Source organism: Anolis carolinensis, chromosome 5, assembly GCF_035594765.1.
Source record: "Anolis carolinensis isolate JA03-04 chromosome 5, rAnoCar3.1.pri, whole genome shotgun sequence".
Classification (NCBI taxonomy): Eukaryota; Metazoa; Chordata; class Lepidosauria; order Squamata; family Dactyloidae; genus Anolis; species Anolis carolinensis.
Window position 1 is genome coordinate 200340265 of NC_085845.1, and position 15471 is coordinate 200355735.

Genomic DNA, 15471 nt, shown 5'->3' on the forward strand with positions numbered 1-15471 from the left:
AGTCACAACAGAATGCTGACTGCTACACAAAAACAACAAAGTTTTGAAAACCATACTGGTTTTTGAGCATATAAGTATTCTATACAAAAAGAACCACATGCACATTTTGCACAGAATACTTATATACTCAAAAAACAGTGTCGTTTTCAGACTTCCTTTTGCTATGGGGAGAAAGTTGCTAAACTTATTATTTGCTTTCCTTTAGAAAAAAAAATCATGGAAAATGATGTCATTAGCATGAAAGGGTTCTGGGCATTTAGCATCAGGAATATGGCTCACAGTTTTGATATCTTAATATTCACCTTCCCATTGACAGTCAAGAAAAATGCATTGGAAAGCGTTTGCAGCATTTTCTCTACTTCTTGCTTGACTTTTTCTCTTCGTCCCAAGAGTTCTTTGGCAGAGACCGTCCCCGGCAGCTTGCTCTGAACGGCTCCACCACGGCTTTCCACCTGCAAAACTTGGCCCACGACACCGAATACGTGATTTCCCTCTACGTTCTTTTTGGTGCAGTGGAAGGTCCTGGGATCACTATTACTGCGAGGACATGTACGTATATCCGCATCACAAAGGTGCATCTACACAGCAGAATGATTGTAGCTTAATGGCACTTTAACTGCCATGTATCAGTGCAATGGAGTCCTGTGAGCTGTAGTTTGGTCAGGAATCGGCCCTCTTTGACCAAAAGGCCTAAAGACCTTGTAAAACTACAGTTCCCAGGATTCCATAGCGTTGAGCCATGGAGGTCAAAGTCCTTTAATCATACAAACAAAGCCACCTTTGGGGTGATGTGCTCTGTGAATAGTTCTGCTTCTTCAATGTTATAAATACATGTTCATTCATATATTTTCTTTGTTAATTCAATATTAAAATTTCACCCAGTTGTCAAGGAGGATACACTCACACATTCAATCTATTAGCTTTCCAAACATGCAAGAAAATCTGCCTTTTTGTACAACCCACTAAGATCTCCCTTTTTTTTTTTTCAAATGCCTTGGGTCAAAGCCATTGATCAAATTGTGTTCTAAGGTTGTTTCCTCTTTCTCCCCTGAATTCCTGAATTAATCCATAATATAGACTGGAATAATATTATTTTGTCTATTTTTGGGGGATTCAATTTCATGCTTACTCATCTTTGGTCCAGGTCTGTTATAGGTGTGAAAATGTATAAAGGTCCCCATACCACCATGCTCCGCTCCCCCCAAGCCATTTCTTTTACACATCATCTGTCCAAAATTTCATTTCCTCTTGTGGTGGTAATTTTCCATATACAGTAGAGTCTCGCTTATCCAACGTAAATGGGCCGGCAGAACGTTGGATAAGCGAAAAGCCTATTAAACATCAAAATAGGTTATGATTTTACAAATTAAGCACCAAAACATCATGTTATACAACAAATTTGACAGAAAAAGTAGTTCAATACACAGTAAAGCTATGTAGTAATTACTGTATTTACAAATTTAGCACCAAAATATCACAATGTATTGAAAAGATTGACTACAAAAACATTGACTACTAAAAGGCAGACTGCGTTGGATAATCCAGAACGTTGGATAAGTGAATGTTGGATAAGTAAGACTCTACTGTGTATATATATATATATATATATATATATATATATATATATATACATACACACACTAGCTGTGCCTGGCCACGCGTTGCTGTGGCGAAGTATGGTGGTATGGGAAATAAAGTATTAAGGAATTGGTGGTAGTTAAGGTAAAAGCCTATAAAACATTAAAATAAGTTATGATTTTACAAATTTTACAAATTAAGCACCAAAACATCATGTTATACAACAAATTTGACAGAAAAAGTAGTTCAATACGCCGTAATGTTATGTTGTAATTACTGTATTTACAAAATTAGCACCAAAATATCACATTATATTGAAAACATTGACTACAAAAATGCGTTGGATAATCCAGAACGTTGGATAAGTGAGACTCTACTGTAATTACTACATAGCATTACTGCACATGGAACTACTTTTTATGTCAAATTTGTTGTATAACATGATGTTTTGGTGCTTAATTTGTATAATGATGACCTAATTTGATGTTTAATCGGCTTTTCCTGAATCCCTTCTTATTATCCAACATATTCACTTATCCAACGTTCTGCCGGCCTGTTTATGTTGGATAAGTGAGACTCTACTGTATATTGATAATCTTAAATTATCTTCTTAGAACTGGATTATATGAGGCTCCTTCTACACAGCTGGATAAAATGCACACTGAAGTGGATTATATGGCAGTGTGGAGTCAAGATAATCGAGTTCAAAGCAGAAAATATAAGATTCTAAATGGGTTATATAGCTGTGTGGAAGGGCCTTGAGTCTACACTGCCATATAATCCAGTTAAAATTTGATAATCTGTGGAAGACGCCTAAAAGTGAGGCCTAACTGTGCCTGTCCCCTGGGCTGAGTAGGTTGCTAGGAGACCAAGTGGGCGGAACTTAGCTTTCAAAATGGCAGCAATTGGATAAAAACAATTATTCCTCTCTCTGTAATTAGGACTTTAGTTTTCTTTTCTTTTTGTTGTATCAACCTAGAGCCGTGGATGATGGGTTGTGTTGTCAAATTTCGAGGTTGGGGGGCCTGTAGTTTTGTTGTTTTGTCCACTGCCCTGATGCCATCACTCTTTATATATATATATATATATATATATATATATATATATATATATATAACAGTGCATGCAAAAATGTAGTGTAGAATTGTATTGAATATTGAACATGGAATATTACTGTATTGATTAATGAAAACTGAATAGTGAATACTATGGGTCTGCTGTCTAACAAAAGTTTTAATAAATATTATTAAAAAGAAGAAAAAAGATTGGTTAGTAAAAATTGATAACTTGATAACTCATTTAACTCTTTGTAACTTTTTTGTATAATTGTAACATGTTTCCATTTTGAAATACATTGTTAAATTTTAAGAAAATTTAAAAAAGAAAATGTATAAAGGCCCAAAGAAAGGTTGGAAAGGTATATTTCATCAACACTGGCCTCGATTCATTGAGATACCGGTCTTTCCTTGCAGCTCCTCTGGGTTATGTCTCTGATTTCAAGGTAGCGTCTTACACAAGTGCTTCCATCTCTCTGTCTTGGAGTTCGGTTCCCGGGGCCACCAAATACAAAATCACCTGGAAACCAGACGACAAAGAGGAAGGTAAGTAGAGATGAATTTCTGCCATTGTCTCAGGCATAGAAAGAAATTTCAGAAATATTCCAGAAATGGTAAAAAATGTTTCTTGTCAAGAATTCTGGACAGTCAAGTATATTTGCACCAAGTCCACATATCACTATTTTGTACAGAAAGCAACCTTTTCCATACAGGATGCAATATTTTCTTTGCAAGAGATAATATTTTCATACAGAAGTCCTAAATCTTCCTGTGCGGAAATTTGTATTTTCTGTACAGAATTGTGGACAGGCTTCAACAACTGCAGGATTGTCAAAGTCATTCCTGCAATGGAGAGAAAAACTGGAAAAAGTACTCAAGAAAAAAATATTGAAATGTGCCCCTAGTTAGGCTAAAATCCATTTCAAAGCAAAAGTGAAATCATGCTCATTATATCATGTCAATTCACAAGTCTCCTAAATGACATTTTAGGAGAATTCAGCTTAGAGGAGACCTTTTAGTTCTAGGATTTCGGACTCTTTTGGGTAAGAATGGGAATGGTGAAACATTCTAGAAATTGATGGAATGCGAAATGCAGGGCCTACAGTCTCACCTAATAGCATCTGACTAAATATGTCCTTTCTGGGAATGTTCTCAATCCTCCTGGTGATTATATGGCAACTTCTGGTGGAAGTGATTCCTTTTAATAGAATTTATTATTATTCATGGTTTCCAGTATCCAAAGTATGAACATATTTCCATAGAAAGAGGGGACATATTATATTTAAAAATGGCTTTATAATGCGTGGGTTTGGGTTTTCAGGCATTAATGAGAGGAGACCTTGGCTAATATGAATCTTTGCAGTTTGGGTTGTATTTTGTACAAAATTCTTACCCTGAAAGATTTTGTACAATTTTTTTTTCTGTACAGGAAAAATTATTTTCTGCACAGAAATCAACAATGTTTGACAAGAGGGTAGAAATAGCATTTTCTGCACAGAAAATGTGAAGGTTCCTACCCTCCAAAACACTGCTTTGTAGAGATTAAGTCAGGGACTGTAAATGGCCATTGAAACCAATAGTTTTCCACATCTTTCTTGCAGCCAAAAGAAAATTGCTGAAGTTATTCCTTAAAAAATAATGAAGGATTACATCCTCACACTACATTATGGTGAATTGTAACACGAAATAATGACGGAAACATAGGAATTTGGGGATCTGAAGTAACAACTGCAGTCAACCATTCACATTTTCTGGGACTAGGGGCATAGCATCCCAATGAAAGTGAAAACTCGCAAATAACACCATTACTGGGTTGCTGTGAGTTTCCTGGGCTGTCTGGCCATGTTCCAGAAGCATTCTCTCCTGGTGTTTCACCCACATCTATGGCACGCATCCTCAGAGACCTCACAACCTCTGAGGATGCCTGCCATAGATGTGGGCGAAACATCAGGAGAGACTGCTTCTGGAACATGGCCATACAGCCTGGAAAATTCTCAGCAACTCAGTAATGGGGGAAAGGCTTTTCTGTGCTTTCCTGCCTATCTATTTCCTAGATGAGGAATATATGTGCAGAATGTGGTTGATCTCCAACAGGAAGCTGACTATAGAGCCAGACTGGAGGATCTAGAGTACGTTTGTCATCATAGCATTGGATGACTAAAGTCAAAACTGCAAATGTGGAGAGATGGATGTAGTGGGTTTTCTTTAACATATAAACCAAATGGAATAATTCTTTTTCATCTTTAGCTCTCTCTTTTTTTCAGCAAGAAATACCATTAAGAATGTTCTCCTTGATGGCCATGTACGGGCTCATCATTTGGAGAATCTGCTGCCTGGTACCAAATACACTGTGGGCATCAGTGCCATATTTGGAAGCTCCGAGGGGAAAGTGGTAACTCTTACCCAAAACACTGGTGAGATTTGTATATTCTGCAAACCGGAGTGGGTGCATTATGATTGTTACCTATTATATGGAAGTCCTTCCCCTTGGCTATCTATGGCAGTGCTGATGTGTTCTGTGGAGAGATTGCCTCAGGGAATTAAGTGATATCATCATCATCACCACCACCACCACCATCATCATCCTATTATTATTATTATTATTATTATTATTATTATTATTATTATTATTTGTATCCTGCTTTATCTCTCCTGCAGGAGACTTAAAGCGGATATTAGAATATAAGATGTGTTATATCTGGCCTGTAAACAGTACATCTAAAAGGGTCTAGGGTTTTTCATTAAACCACAAGCTGAGTATAACTCAACAATGTGATGCAGCAGCAAAAAGACAATGTGATTCTAGGCTGCATCAATAGAAGTATAGTGTTTAGAGAAGTAGTGGTGCCCCTGTATTCTGCTTTAGTTGGATCTTAACTGGAATAATAACCCTGGGTCCAGTTCTAGGCAAAGCAACTCAAGAAGGACATTGGCCAAATGGAAAATGTCCATAGAAGGGCTGTTAGAGATTCCGCTTCTTCATAAAAGGAAGGGTAGCAAGAAAGTGTTCATGATTCAGAGGGGCAATTAGAATCTGAGGAGGAGACTTTGCAAGTACCCACATTTCTGGAGAGGCGAAAGGAAACAGAGCAGAGAGTCTTTCAGCTAGAATAGCTGCCAGAAATGTAGCTGAGTAATTAGGAACTGCCCTAGCAACTGTGAGGGGACTCAGGGCTATAAAGCAGAAGCAGGTGCAGCCAGCTCTTGCTGGCAACAAACTGACTATAATGCCTTCGCTCCCCTTGTGCCTGCTTCAAGTCTGCATCTGGATTTATTGCTGTTTCTTTGTCTGAAGTAGGACTGCTATTTGATTTGGGAATTCATCAAAGACTAAGAACTATGTTTGCCCTAAGACTTCCTTGCTTCCTTTTGCATTATTCCACTGAGTATGCTGTACTTTATGTTTTGCTGAAGTAAAGCAGTTTTCATTTACTTACCACAGTGTTTTAAGGCTGTTCTTGAAAGACAAAACAGGACAAGGGCAACCAAAATGGTCAAAGTTCTGGAAGCCTAGGAGAAGTGACTTAGGGATCCAGATATATTTATCTTGGAGAAGTAAAGGGACTTTGCAGAGAGTCTTTACATATTTAAAAGGCTGGAACACAAAATATAGAGTTAGCTCACTTTCTGCTGCTCCAGAGACAAGGGCACAGAACGATGGCTTCAAATAACTTTGGGAATGAGGTTATGTTATAATATAATATCCTTACCTGGAGTATTTGTAGCCATAATGGGGACAGCCATCTAAATTTCCCCCTAATGATTGAGAAACATCAATGCATTCCTTCATGGTGCGATTCCTAGAGGCATTCGCTTCTAGACGTACAACAAAACTGCTAGAAACTGTTGAAATCTAGCACGCTTTGGGTAAAAGTAAGATTTCTGCCACCTTAATGTAAAGCAGGCATGGGCCAACTTGGGCCCTCCAGGTGTTTTGGCAAAGGGAAAGGGCCTGAGTCTGTTAGGAATTGTGGGAGTTCAAGTCCAAAACACCTGGAGGGCTGAAGTTTGCCCATGCCTGATGTAAAGTATGGACACATACTACCCTGAACACATCTGATTTCACATCTGCAAGATTAGCAATAGCAAAATCTTGGGAGGAAGAAAAAGAGTTATTTATAAAGAACTGGAGAGAAAAAAATCTATTAGAATATATTCAAATGGCCAAGGTAACCAATAATATTCAGGGATTTATGTACCGGTATTTTTGATATCGCTGTATCCTGCTCATCCTCCTTTTCTTGTGGAAGGTCCTCTTGCGAATCTATCCACCCCTCTTATGGCTGTTACGCCAGAAATACCCATCACTACAAAACGCCAGCCGATGCGTTCCAGTCCATTGACTCTTCCTACAGCCACTTCCCTCGGGCCAAGATTCACCGCTGCGCACACAGAGAGAGTCGCTAAGACGTCGGTCTCCTCGGTGACCACTCCTGGACCAAGTATGTCCATCTTCTCAAGCAGGGTTAGCTCCTCAGGTATTTGTGAACTTCAGCTCTGAGAATTCTTAATTCCCATGCTGGCTGCGGCTTCTGGGAACTGAAGACCCGAAGGATTTGGTGGATCAAAGTTTGAGAACTGCACCACTATGCAGATGTATTGCTAAACTGTCACTCCCAGCATCTTTGGCCATCATAGCCAAGGACAAAGAATGTTGGGAGTTATTGTTTAATGCTTCTGTTCTAGAGATTCTGGTGTCTCACTCATTTTAAGCATGTGCCATCGACTCCAAAATTTCAGTGGTGGGTATACGAGGGCTATCCAGAAAGTAGATTACATTTTGGAATTAAAAATGAACAAAGTATAGGAGAAAACATTTACCATATGCAGTTGAAAGCCAAACCCAAATAACATTTCTCAACATAGTCCCCATTGAAATCTAGGCACTTCTCATAGCGATAAAAGAGTTTGGAAAGTCCTTCCCCACCAAACTTTGCCTCTTGGCTTGCGTCCTCAACCAGGCGGGCGTCCCTGTCCGCAGCTGCGCATGTGCATGTGCTCAACTTTCTCCAACGCTCATCCTGGATCACTCTTCTAAGGTTTTGCAAGAAGCACACCTTTCTTGTCCCAAAAACGGTCGCCATAACCTTCCTTACAAGCATTTGCAAAACAGAAGAGCGATTCAAAGTTTTCTAACCAGTTTCCATATATTCAAACTATTGGGAGCTGGTGCAATGGGTTAAACCCTTGTGCGGCTGAACTGCTGACCTGAAAGTGGGGTTACTGACCTGTAGGTTGCTGGTTTGAATCTGCGAGATGGGGTGAGCTCCCGTCTGTCAGCTCTAGCTTGCGGGGATATGAGAGAATCCTCCTGGCTAACACATCCGGGCGTTCCCCTGGGCTACATCTCTGTGGACTGTCAATTCTCTCACAACAGAAGTGACTTGCAGCATGTTCTCAAGGAGATAAATATATAGTGCTGGAGTCTGGTTCCAGGACCCCATTTATAGTAAAATAGTATCTCTTCTATAAAATGAAAATATCAAGGTTTGCTTTTTGGGGAACTTTTTGAATATTTTCAACCACTGATGGTTGAACTTTTGGGTGGAGAATCTGTGGATCCCGAGGGTTGCTTCTTATGGAAAGAAGTCACCACCTTCTTTTTTCCTTCCAGTCTGCAGTAAATTCAAAGCAGACATTGCCTTCCTGGTGGACGAATCTTCAAGCATCGGACAAAGCAACTTCATCAAAGTCAAGGACTTCCTCTTCCGCATTGTCTCCTATTTCCCCAAAATTGGGCCTGAAGGGACACAGGTAAAAATGTGGCCATGCGTGGAGTGTAAAATGTGGTCATTCCAGCTCTTTGTAATTTATTTTATTTCTTGTTGTGTGTCTTTATCATTCGGTTCCTCCAAGGAGGTCTTCTTCTAAGACGTAAGAGATTGACACTTTCCCAAGGACACCCAGTGGGTTCCTATAGTTGAGCAGCAATTTGAACCCAGGTCTCCCTTAGTCCAACACGGAAGCCATTAGACCAGGCATGGGCAAACTTGGGCCCTCCAGGTGTTTTGGATTTCAACTCCCACAATTCATAATAGCTGGTAGGCTGTTAGGAATTGTGTGAGTTGAAGTCCAAAACACCTGAAGGGAACAAGTTTGCCCACGTCTGCACTAGATCATGTGAGCTTGCAGACGTGTGACAAACCTATGCTAGTCTTTCCTTCGTAAATTTTATTCAGAAGGTTAACCCTGCCTTTCCCTGGCTGAGAGAATATGACTTATTGAAGGGCACCCAGCATGTTTATATGGCCAAGTGGAGACTTAAACCTTGGTCTCTGAGTCCTAGTTCAGCTCTCAATGCAAAGACTTGGATGTCTAGGCTGGCCTTTGGTGAGACAGTCACTGGATGACCAGCCTCAGTCGACATTATAATTCTATCCTGAATTTTATTAGGTCCCTTTTATTTGGGTATTTTAATCTGATGATGCTATTTTTATATTGTTGCTGCAGTTCCCCCATCTATGAAGTCGACTGAATTGTACTTGGTGGTTGATTGATATTATCACTGTTGTATTAACTCTTGTTCTATCGCCTTATTGTGTTTTATCTAGTGTATATTGTGTAATGTATTTATGCTGTTGTTTTTGTAAACTATGCTGATCGAGCTTTGCCCCATGTGAGCCGCCCCGAGTCCCTGCAGGGAGATGGTGGCGGGGTATAAATAAAGTTTTTATTATTATTATTAGTATTATTATTATTTTATTATGACAAAGCAAACAAGATAGACATGCTGGATTTCGTATCACAAAATCACAAGTCGAACACTTCCCAAGTGTCTAGGACTGTGTGATGTATTTTCGGATGATGCACGCAGATCCCAGTCGGGTGGCCTTTTGCAGTTGGCAGATCATAATTTTGTCAATGTCTATTGTTTCCAAATGCCGGCTGAGATCTTTTGGCACGGCACCCAGTGTGCCAATCACCACCGGGACCACCTGTACTGGTTTCTGCCAGAGTCTTTGAAGTTCAATTGTGAGGTCCTAATAGCGGCTGAGTTTTTCCTGTTGTTTTTCGTCAATGCGACTGTCACCTGGGATGGCGACATCAATGATCCAAACCTTTTTCTTTTCCACAACTGTGATGTCTGGTGTGTTGTGTTCCAGAACTTTGTCGATCTGGATTCGGAAGTCCCACAGTATCTTTGCGTGCTCATTTTCCAATACTTTTGCAGGTTTGTGATCCCACCAGTTCTTTACTGCAGGGAGGTGATACTTGAGGCATAAGTTCCAATGAATCATTTGGGCCACGTAGTTGTGCCTCTGTTTGTAGTCTGTCTGTGCAATTTTCTTACAGCAGCTGAGGAGATGATCAATGGTTTCGTCGGTTTCCTTGCACAGTCTGCATTTTGGGTCATCAGCTGATTTTCCAATCTTTGCCTTGATTGCCTTTGTCCTGATGTCTTGCTCCTGGGCTGCAAGGATCAGGCCTTCTGTCTCCTTCTTCAGGGTCCCATTTGTGAGCCAGAGCCAGGTCTTCTCCTTATCAGCTTTTCTTTCAATTTTGTCAAGGAACTTTCCATGCAATGTTTTATTGTGCCAGCTGTCAGCTCTAGTTTGTAGTGTGGTTTTATTACTATTATTATTATTATTATTATTATTATTATTATTACCAAAAATGTTTCAATCACAATAGGTTCATTTATTTCATGAGGTGTCTGTGCTTGGGACTCTTTGTGTTCTATTATTTTTGTATAATTCTTGGAACCTCCTAGCTATTATGCTGCTGACATACTGTATAGTACATAGTTGAAGTATTTCTCACTCTTGTTGTCCTATGAAGAAGCCACATTAGGACACATTCTGTCCATACAGAGTTCCTGAAAGCAGCTTCCTCCTCTGGCACCAAATCCAGTTGGAAGACTTTGTTGAGAAAGGAGTTGATCTCTTTCCTCTGAAAAGAGAGGCGGCTGGCTGAATTTCTGTCCACTAAGTAATGTGTCCATCTCTTTCCTCTGCAGAAAGAAATGATAAGCATGTGGTTGTGCTTCTATTGGCTGAAAAATACAACCTTTCCTTTCTTATAGATAGAAATGCTGTCAAGTTTCAGTTTCTTCTCTCCACTGAGAAAGGAGACAAGCTCTCTTCTCCGTAGACAGAAGCCAAGCCACTTCCATTACTTCTCTCTGTAGAGGAAACAGACTGACTCCATCCTCAGTGGAATTCATCTCTTTCCTTTGCACAAAGACACAGGCTGTACACAATCAGCTTTCTTGCCAGATTTGGCACCCAAGAAATTGCTGCCTTTGGGATCTTATCACAGGCAACCTGGTTCCCTACTGCCTTTTTTTCATCCATGAAGGGAATCTTTGCATATAACTAAAACCATGTAACATGAATTCACATAATTCACAGGCCTTCTGTAGTTTGTTTCAGTCTTTTTGACCATATTTTCTATGTCTCAGATTGCTGTCACCCAGTATAGTGAAGAACCCAGAATGGAATTCCACTTTGATCGGTATAAAGACCGGAATGGTGTGCTGAAAGCTCTCAAGAGACTTCGTTATGTTGGGGGAAACACAAAAACAGGTAAGTGCAACCTATGAGAATAAGTGAATTCATTGTGCCTTTCTTCATTTTACCAGCTCTTAGAGATAGCTAATTATAAATAACCAATAAACTGTAATTTATTCCATTCCTCGATACTAAAGTTGTAACTAAGTTTGTACTGTGACCTATAAGGGATAATATTACTCTTTTATGTAAATGTAGTTTTTAGAGGGTGTGGCCTCATTAAATGGTGGAAGAGGAACATCACCTGGTTGGAAATTCCAGCTTGTATTGCTGTCTTGTATTAATTAAAATAAAACAAGATAGGCAGGCAGAAAGTGCTTCTGTGCCTCACATGAGTAACTTGTAACAGTCCAGTTATTCAATCAACCCTTGCGAGTGTTGGAACTGGACTCTTTTCATGACAGAGTGTTAGTACAGGGAGAGCTCCCATATAATTTGGAGTAGATGCAAGAGGCATGGGCATGAAATCAAAAGTGAAGCCATCCCAACAATCACAGATTAGCCTGCAAATATCATTTTTGGCTGCAGTAACTAATGGCTTCTATGTCTGTAGGGCAGTGAATCCACTCTGGCTTCAAAGGAGCTATCCAAGGTTCTTAATCATAGCCTCATAATCGCTTTAGCACCTTAGACAGTTCCTTTAAAGCAATCCAAAACCAGGAGTGTATTTTCAGCCCAACCGACATGGATTTGTTAACTGCTGCTGTCTTTTATTGCCTGGGTGTTTCTGGATAAACAAAGTCCAACAAAGTCACCTTTAAATGCTCTTCCTTATTCCCCTTTGTTCTTTGATGCTGGTGTCCTTCTGTCATGTTTATCTGTGTTTCCATGCAGGGAGAGGCCTTCGCTATATGCTGAAGGAGGTGTTTCAAGCTTCCAAAGGGATGAGGCCTTCAGTGCCACACACATTGGTCCTGCTGACAGATGGTCCTTCTCAGGACGATGTGTTGCCCCCAGCCCAAGTGGCCCATGTTCTAGGTAAAACTATGCTTCCGAGACCCTCAGGATTATGCGCTTCACAGAATTGTGTTTTTCCTTATCGGGAGGAAAGGAATATTTACAGATTGACTGATTTAAATTTTCTGCCACAGGGATTCGTCTCATCATTATAGGTGTTTCAGGAGCTGACCCTGAGGAACTAAAGAAGATCCTGATGAATCAGAATTTGGAAAATCTCTTCTATGTCAGCACTTTTGATGATCTCCCACAGATCATAAGGGAGCTCATAGAAACCATTTGCTTTGGCTCCCTGCAAGGTGCTATTGTGACACAACATAACAAGGTGAGGATCTTTTCTGGTCATTCCACTGGTCCTAAGTAGTCATTTCTGTTTTTGGTGACTCTGGGATGACCTATTATTCAGGAGGTATACAACATAGTAACCTATGGATATGAGAGCTGGACCATAAGGAAGGCTGAGTGAAGGAAGATAGATGCTTTTGAACTTTGGTGCTGGAGGAAAATCCTGAGAGTGCCTTGGACCACAAGAAGATCCAACCAGTCCATCCTCCAGGAAATAATGCCCGGCTGTTCACTGGAGGGAAGGATATGAGAGGCAAAGTTGAAGTATTTTGGCCACATCATGAGGAGACAGGAAAGCTTGGAAAAGATTGTGATGCTGGGGAAAATGGAAGGAAAAAGGAAGAGAGGACGACCAAGGGCAAGATGGATGGACGGTATCCTTGAAGGGACTGGCATGAACTTGAAGGAACTGGGGGCAGCAACGGCTGTCAGGGAGCTCTGCCGTGGACTGGTCCATGAGGTCATGAAGAGTCAGAAACGTCTGCGTGAATGAAGAAGAAGAATACAACTGGCTTCTTCCAATGCTGAGAGAATGTGACTTGTCTGAGCTCACCAAGTATGTCGCCATGATTGAATGGAGCTAGAAGTCTGGTCTCACATAATACTAATCCAGCACTCAAACAACAACACCATACTAGTTATTGATTGCTGTTGCCTTCCTTTAAGATGAGAAAGTGTGACTTGCCTGAGGTCACCAATGGATATCAGTGGCTGATGAAGGATTTAAACTTAATTCAATTCTAAAAAAAATTCAACCTATACCATGCTGTTGTTGTTACATGCCTTCAGGTTGACTCCAACTCATGGTGAGCTTCTCCTAGGATTTTTTTGAAGAGAGAAATTCAGAGGAGATCCTACCATTGCTCACATATAAGACTGAGATAATGTACTTTGCCCAAATTCAACCAGGAGGGTTTTTGTAGTAAAGAATAGTCCAGTCCTCAGACCATGACATTCCACACCCATAGACCAGCAGGACCGGCAGGTGGAAAGATTTTCAACCCTTCCAACAGGATAGTGTCGATTGTCATGCCTGAGGCAACAATCTAATCTGGAGGGGTGTGTGGCATCCATGTTTCTGTCCTCAAAGAAGGAAGAACATATGGGATGCATCCATGGACTTTGGGGAAGTTACTTTTATTTGGACTAGAACTCTCAGAATTCATCAGCCAGCATAAAACATCTTGGGTTGAATCCATGGTTGCTGAAGGTCCTCATGTTTATGAGACTATGGATCCACTCTGGATTTTAGGATGAACTTTTAATATGAATTTTAAAGGAATAGAACATTGGATCCTTCCTTTAGCATGTTTGATAACATCTTTAAAATGTAGACCAAAACTAAGAGTAGATGAACCACATATGGAAACTGCCACCTTGCCATGGAACAAAATACCTTAATCCAATTTTTTTTGTTCTCAACTTGGTGACAAGGAAGAAAAGACGGAGAAGTCACTGCTTGAGGAGAAAGGAGACCTGCCCATCTCTGTTCCATCTCCTGTCCCACTGACGATCCAGCCTCCAGAAGGACCATGTGGCCTCAGATGCCCCAAGGTCAGTCAGACACTGAAGAATTATTTGAAGGACCTATATGTGACTAAGGACAAGAAAGAAAAATCATAACTTTGCAACAATGTGGAATTGTTTTATTGAATATATGCATATGGGAGATAAATATCCAGTATTGAATACTACTTTGTGTACATCTATATCTTTGGTATGATGATGTTATGGATTTCTTTAAAGCATACATTAATAAGTATGACTTTTTTTGAATTTTTTTTTAATTTTTCAAGCTTTTTGGACTTAATACCACATTACATGCTTCCTAGATGTGCTTTTGCTGACACTTATACACAACCTGAAATTTTATTTATATAATGCAAGCTGCATATCTCTTCTCTGAAAAATCTGATTTTTTTTTTAAGCCACATACTTCCTCCACTTCAGGTGTAAAATATGATGTTGGATATCCTCACAAGTATGTTGTCAATTTGTTTTCTCTACTTTGTTGGCAGGCCCAGAAAGGAGAGAAGGTAAGGGTTCCAACTTACTTTGACTGTATGCTGCTTGGGCTGTCCATCTGAGTTGTGTAGATACTTACCTATGAAGATCTCAGGTGGCTTTCAGGTCAGAAGGGCAGTGCATCTGTTTCTGGTTTTGAAGGACCATCCTTTGAAGGACCTATCCTCCAAGATAGCTTGAGTGCCTTGAATGGTTCCTTTGAGGTTCTGTCCAAAATGCAGAATGGATCTACTACCCCAATGACGTGGAAGCCACCGGTTTCATAGAAACATGGAGCTGGAGGAGACCATGAGGACCATCCAGTCCAATCTTCTGCCATGCAGGAATCATAGTATTCTTGACAGATGACCATCCAGCTCTGTTGAAAATCCAGCAGAAAAGGAGACTCTACTACATTTCTAAACAGCAGCATCTCCCATTGTTGAACAGCTCTTACCATCATGAAGTTCTTCCTAATGTTTGGGTAGAATCATAGCTTCCAGGCCTTTACCATTTTGGTTGTCCTTCTTATGAGACATTCCAGCTTGTCGATATTCTTATTGATCTGAGACTGAATTAAGTCCTCCTGTTTAGTAATGCCCTCAGTTCTAATTATTCCTCCCATTTCTTTGTTCAGGGAGACCGAGGCCCACCTGGAGATGTGGTAAGTGATCTAGAGGTAGATGAAGAAGGTGACATTTTTTGAAAGGCCTAGAAAGATTGTTCTCTTTCCCAGGCCCTTTAAAAAAATAGTTTGTGAGGGTGATAGGCATTTGTTTCTGTTGTCCACTTGCTCTGATCAGAGTCCTCAGTGGAATTGGGGGGCTGTGGCCTAAATCTTCTCACTCGAAAGGTAGTACCATAGGTATGCGCTACACTACAGTTTCTATCACTCCCAACCTACATGGTCAAGGAGCATAGTATTTGGGGATGATGGGGTATTATAACTCAACACAACTAGGGAGATAGGGAAAATCTTGCTGAACCAGAGTTGCACTCCACTGTTATAAGACGTTTTCATC

General features: G+C 40.3%; 1 protein-coding gene across 7 annotated transcripts in view; it reads left to right on the forward strand.

Moving 5' to 3' along the window:
• LOC103278810 (collagen alpha-1(VII) chain) overlaps positions 1–15471 on the forward strand; it is a 127488-nt gene that overhangs the window by 50641 nt on the left and 61376 nt on the right. For all 7 annotated transcript variants that reach the window (XM_062983326.1, XM_062983325.1, XM_062983330.1 and 4 more), the window contains exons 14-24: positions 391–549; positions 3051–3179; positions 4898–5047; positions 6884–7075; positions 8248–8387; positions 11035–11158; positions 11978–12121; positions 12235–12425; positions 13880–13999; positions 14464–14481; positions 15087–15113. In XM_062983326.1, coding sequence (XP_062839396.1) covers positions 391–549; positions 3051–3179; positions 4898–5047; positions 6884–7075; positions 8248–8387; positions 11035–11158; positions 11978–12121; positions 12235–12425; positions 13880–13999; positions 14464–14481; positions 15087–15113 — 1394 coding nt within the window. The remainder of the gene's footprint in view (positions 1–390; positions 550–3050; positions 3180–4897; positions 5048–6883; positions 7076–8247; positions 8388–11034; positions 11159–11977; positions 12122–12234; positions 12426–13879; positions 14000–14463; positions 14482–15086; positions 15114–15471) is intronic.